This window comes from Nerophis lumbriciformis, linkage group LG13 (assembly GCF_033978685.3).
Source record: "Nerophis lumbriciformis linkage group LG13, RoL_Nlum_v2.1, whole genome shotgun sequence".
Lineage (NCBI taxonomy): Eukaryota > Metazoa > Chordata > Actinopteri > Syngnathiformes > Syngnathidae > Nerophis > Nerophis lumbriciformis.
In genome coordinates, this window is record NC_084560.2 from 26,196,558 (window position 1) to 26,202,631 (window position 6,074).

General features: G+C 37.9%; 1 protein-coding gene across 1 annotated transcript; it reads right to left on the reverse strand.

Annotated features, from left to right (window-relative positions):
• Nucleotides 1-1,297: 1,297 nt before the first annotated feature.
• trappc2 (trafficking protein particle complex subunit 2) lies at nucleotides 1,298-4,439 on the reverse strand. The gene is made up of 5 exons (XM_072914469.1): nucleotides 4,239-4,439; nucleotides 4,046-4,167; nucleotides 1,868-2,016; nucleotides 1,686-1,767; nucleotides 1,298-1,622 (listed from the first exon to the last, which is right to left on the reverse strand). Exons 2-5 carry the CDS (start codon nucleotides 4,136-4,138, stop codon nucleotides 1,524-1,526), a joined length of 423 nt encoding a protein of 140 aa, XP_072770570.1. The 5' UTR covers nucleotides 4,139-4,167; nucleotides 4,239-4,439; the 3' UTR covers nucleotides 1,298-1,523.
• Nucleotides 4,440-6,074: the final 1,635 nt, after the last annotated feature.

The following is a 6,074-nucleotide window of genomic DNA, read 5'->3' on the forward strand; positions in this document are numbered from 1 at the left end:
GCTGACTTGGGGCAACAGGCGGTGTACACCCTGGACTAGTCAAAACCAATTCACACCTACAGATCATTTAGAGCAGAGCTATTCAACAGGCGGGCCGGGAGGGGCACCATATCCCCTGGTTCAGTTCTAAACTTGGGAAACGAACATTTTTGCAGCAAATTCCTAAAAACATGGGAGTGCTCTTGTTGTACAGAGGAACTTCAACCACTGAACATATTGGCAGGTCCTTGCATTGACATTTTAACCTTGCTAGCAAACAAAACACTGGGGTCCAAACTTGTGATTTATATGGCTGAGGTGTTCCTCAAGGCGCACCTTAAAGTCTTCTCCTTTTTGGCAAGTACCCTTTTTTTTAAACATGTTTTCATAATGTGATTTATGTACCTAAGGTGTAGCTTGTTTACTTACGATGCAGTCAGTAGTCATTCTTCAACTTTAAATATAATCGTGGTATTCCTCAAGGTTCCATTTTAATCAATCAATCAATCAATGTTTATTTATATAGCCCTAAATCACAAAAGTCTCAAAGGGCTGTACAAGCCACAACGTTTTAGGTCCTCTTTTTCATTTGGTCTACACAACTGGCGAGAAACTCACATTTGTCCAGCAGATTTTTAAAAAATCCTACACTTTTATAGAGATTATATTTGACTAGCTTTTTTGCAGAAGGTCCTTAAAAACAGCAGAAGGCTACTATAACCGACAAAATACACACACATCAAATGTCTACTGTAGAGGACATTGGTTACATACAAAATAGGACTAATTGTGAGGAGAGAATTTCAGTCCCAGAGACTTTAGCTTTGTAAAAATGTGGCCCCAAAAACTATTTAGTTAAATATCCCTGATTTAGAGTCTTCAATAACCTGACCTATGGGCAGCACGGTGGTACAGGGGTTAGTGCATGTGCCTCACAATACGAAGGTCCTGAGTAGTCCTGAGTTCAATCCCGGGCTCGGGATCTTTCTGTGTGGAGTTTGCATGTTCTCCCCGTGACTGTGTGGGTTCCCTCCGGGTACTCCGGCTTCCTCCCATAGGTTGATTGGCAACACTAAATGGGCCCTAATGTGTGAATGTGAGTGTGAATGTTGTCTGTCTATCTGTGTTGTCCAAAGTGTACGCCGCCTTCCGCCCGAATGCAGCTGAGATAGGCTCCAGGACCCCCCCGTGACCCCAAAAGGGACAAGCGGTAGAAAATGGATGGAATAACCTAACCTGCATGTTTTTGGACAGTCCCCGGAGAAACCCCACACCTGCACATGCAGGGAAAAACACACAAACTCCATGCAGAGACCAATGGGGACTCAGATATTTAATCTCCTGACTGTAAGGCGGACATTTATCCTACCAGAAATAACTGATATCTCACTTGATAGTTTTTGGTAACAAATGACAAACATAATTCAAGAAAATCAAGAAAAAATGCTTTACAAACAAGGTTTTTCTATTACATTCGACATTTCGCAATGGGACAACATACACAGACAGCAAACTTGCATTAATTATTCAAGTGATTGTGTCTATTAATTTAGGAGGTGTTTCTTTCCAAGAAACTGCACTTTCCTCTCAAAAGCTGTGGAGCGTATTGGTGCGTTGGTCTCATAGAACGGATTCATGGCAAACTAAAAGACAACGAAGCAAGAATAAGATAATATAATATGACTCTCGTTTGAAAGACAACTTACCTTAATGTATAAATCGTACACGTCATTAAAAAAGTTCTTGATTCCGTCTTCTTGCCGCACATCGTGGAGCATGATGAATCTTATATGTATGCAAAACCATTAAAGAAAATGCTGTAATTTGAGTCTTACTTCTGTGAGATACTGTACATTCCATTGAGAGACTAAACACAACAGTTAAAAGGATATGTCCCGCAGTGACAAATGCAGAAACAAACCACTCGTTGAACTTGTCTACAGTTTTCAAGTACATATTGTTGGACAGCCACATGTTTTCATCCACCAGATCCAGAGCGGCGTGTGCAATAAACTGGTTTAAGTGACGGTGGTCATCCTGTGGTCGGAAAAACAAAGTATTATCAACAGTTTGAAATAACAGACCTGATTTACCACCATAATGAGAAACTATTGAGGTATTAGATGATGCTATTGTGAGTGAAAGCGTAGCCCTTTTTGTATTGGATCGTATTAGAACAGGGGTGTCAAGCGTACGGCCCGAAGGCCGGATCAGGCCCGCGAACAGGTTTTACAAAATTGTACAAAAATTAGCCTGAAATTTTTTAATGAAAGAAACAGCTTGTCTAAATGTGTCCACTGGATGCCGCAATAGCAATTCTTTGTATCTTTGTAGATGATGCTACATATGTACAATATAAACCACATGATGTTAGTACACCAGTCGAGGAAAATTATCAAACTACATAAATTACATCCCGTGATTTGATTTTGGTATAATTGTTTTTATCTTGATAGATTGAAAATTAACACCAATGAGTTGACTGATGAACATTATCACATAATTTATTCAGAAAATACAGATAACGACAAATAAAGTATATCTACTATTAACCGCAACAGGTAGTTGTAAAAAAAAAAAAAAAAACATAATTTGTTAAATTTCAGAATGTGCTTGTTCTATTTTTAAACGAAGAAAACAATCTGAAGTTGTCTTTATTTCTAAGTTACCGTGCCGTAATTTCACCAGTCCGGCCCACTTGGGAGTAGATTTTTTTTCCATGTGGGCCCCGATCTAAAATGAGTTTGACACGCCTGTATTAGAATGTGCAAGTAAATCTAATGCCAATCTCGAAATGATCATTCATTCATTTCGTCTCGCATTGACTATTGCAATTCTCTCTTCCCCCCCTTTCAACAAGTCAACGCTAAATAGACTTCAGACTGTACAAAATGCAGCTGCCAGACTTTTGACCGGTGCACCCAGAACAGCCCATATCACCCCCCGTTCTATCCAGTCTTCATTGGCTTCCAGTCAAATGCCGCATTGAGTTTAAAATTTTAGTCCTGACAATCCGTGCGTTGCATGGTGGGGCCCCTCAGTACATCACTGACTTGCTATGCCCCTACTCTTCAGGGCGCAGCCTGCGGTCTTCAGGCCGGGGTCTTCTAAAGACCCCGAAAACTCGTTTTAAAACCCGTTGAGACCTGGCATTCTAGGCTATCGCTCCCAGACTCTGGAACAACTTGCACCAGTCCCTCCGTGATCTTGACTGTGTTGACACTTTTAAGAAACATTTGAAAACTTCTCTTTATAGAAAAGCTTTTCGTTAATGCTCATTTTAACCTACTCAGTGGTCTAGTGGTTAGAGTGTCCGCCCTGAGATCGGTAGGTTGTGAGTTCAAACCCCGGCCGAGTCATACCAAAGACTATAAAAATGGGACCCATTACCTCCCTGCTTGACACTCAGCATCAAGGGTTGGAATTGGGGGTTAAATCACCAAAAAAATATTCCCGGGCACGGCCACTGCTGCTGCCCACTGCTCCCCTCACCTCCCAGGGGGTGAACAAGGGGATGGGTCAAATGCAGAGGACAAATTTCACCACATAGTGTGTGTGTGACAATGATTGGTACTTTAAATTAACTCTAATTTTTAATCCACTTTGTATTCAATTGTTTATGATGTTACACTGTTGTTGTTTTTTAATTGAATTGTTGTTTTACTTTACCTATGTTTTGTACAGCGCTTTGTGATTTTTTTTTCTGTGAAAAGCGCTGTAAAAATAAAATGTACTTACTAATGAAGTTTATATAGCGCTTTTCTCTCGAGACTCAAAGCGCTTTACATAGTGAAACCCCATGATCCACATCATGACGCTACATTTAAACCAGTGTGGGTGGCACTGGGAGGAGGTGAGCAGTGACTCGGATGGCAGAAGCGGGTATCGAACCTGGAACTCTCAAGTTGCTGGCACATCAACCGAGCTACGCCACCCCCACCTATACATGTCAAATGTTTATATACACGTCGCCAATCAAAGCATCTTAACGTGTGTCCAGACTTTTGACAGTTTGGTCAGCCTAAAAAATGGAACTATCATGACAGAAGTATATATCCAATTATACCTTAGATTCGGGCTTCCCCGATGGTAAGAACTCCATCTCGAACACTGGGTTATCATGATGACCAACCATGACGAAGTAAAAAGTGCCCGACATGATGCGCTTTGCTTCTCAGCAAAACAGCTCTGCAGGGAATTCAAACCAAATAAAATTAACACTCAAAACGATGAGCAGTCGGAAAATATTCAGCATTTACCTTGCACTTGAAAAATGGGGGGCCTTTTGGTTAGCAATTGAGCGTTAGCCACAACGCCTTAAATATGCCTGGTAGTTAAGATAATTGCATAAAAGTGAGCACAAAAACGACAAAACCTGACAATAACAAATAAACTTCCCAATTATAGACGTATTAGACGTTTGCTTAGCTGCTGTTTTTATTTCCGGTATAGCAGCCAGCGCTGTCGCATGAGTGTGACGTCAACGCCAAAAGGGGGAAATATATATTGTATATTTTTTATTTTACTTTTCCTGGTGTTTAAATACAACTTAAATTAAAGCTACATCGTTTTTGTGAGTATTCTAATGATAATATACATGTACTATTGGCTAAGTTTTATATTCATAAATGTAAGTTTCTCAATACCCGACCTGTTTTTTGTGCATTGAAAAAAGAATTAGAACTCTACTTTAAAACGCTTTCTACCTCTAACAACCCAAAAGCTGTGAAAACGATGATGTTGTGTTCCAAATTTGGATTATGGAACTTGTGTGAGCCTATATGGCTTTACATTTCGTTACATATATATATAATTTGCATTCTATTTTAGTTACTTTATTGAGTTTACAATCCCCTGGCGCTGTTTTGTACTGTTTATGTACTTGTTTTATTTATTATTATTAGACATGCCGATAAATGCTTTAAAAGGTAATATCGGAAGTTATCTGTATCGTTTTTTTATTATTGGTATCGGGTTTTTTTGGTTTTTTTTAATGTTTTTATTTTTATTAAATCAACATAAAAAACACAAGATACATTTACAATTAGTGTACCAACCCAAAAAACCTCCCTCCCCCATTTACACCCATTCACACAAAAGGGTTGTTTCTTTATGTTATTAATATTCTGGTTCCTACATTATATATCAATATATATCAATACAGTCTGCAAGGGATACAGGCCGTAAGCACACATGATTGTGCGTGCTGCTGGTCCACTAATAGTACTAACCTTAAACAGTTAATTTTACTCATTTTCATCAATTACTAGTTTCTATGTAACTGTTTTTATATTGTTTTACTTTCTTTTTTATTCAAGAAAATGTTTTTAATTTATTTATCTTATTTTATTAATATTTTAAAAAATGACCTTATCTTCACCATACCTGGTTGTCCAAATTAGGCATAATAATGTGTTAATTCCATGACTGTATATATATCAATATCGGTTGATATTGGTATCGGTTGATATTGGTATCGGTAATTAAAGAGTTGTACAATATTGGATATCGGCAAAAAGCCATTATTGGACATCCCTAATTATTATATATTGATTTTATGTAAATGTTGCATATTATAAATAAAGGTTTATAAAATAAATAAAAAATAGATTTTTTTTTTTTTTTTAAATTAAAAAAATTTGACGTTATCACGGTTGGCTGAAAACAAACAATCCCGTTGACGGGTTTAAAAATCAGAGAGTGTCTTGGGGACGCTATTGGTCTCCAAGCAAAATTAAACAACCTCAAAACAACAACGAAGCATAACACACACCTTGCAATGTCATAAAATCGGACGAACATCCGCCGAACGCCTGGTAAGTGTGCTTTACCCAATTTGTTACATATATATATAATTTGCATTCTATTTTAGTTACGTTATGGAGTTTACAACCCCCTGGCGCTGTTTTGTACTGTTTCTGTACTTGTTTTATGTATTATTATATCTTGATTGTATGTAAATATTGCATATTATAAATAAAGGTTTATAAAATAAAATAAAATAAATATAAAAAAATAAAAAATCATTTTTTGACGTAATCACGGTTGGCCGTGTAGTGGATGTCGCTTATGGGCATCCGTAGTTGTGTACGTAT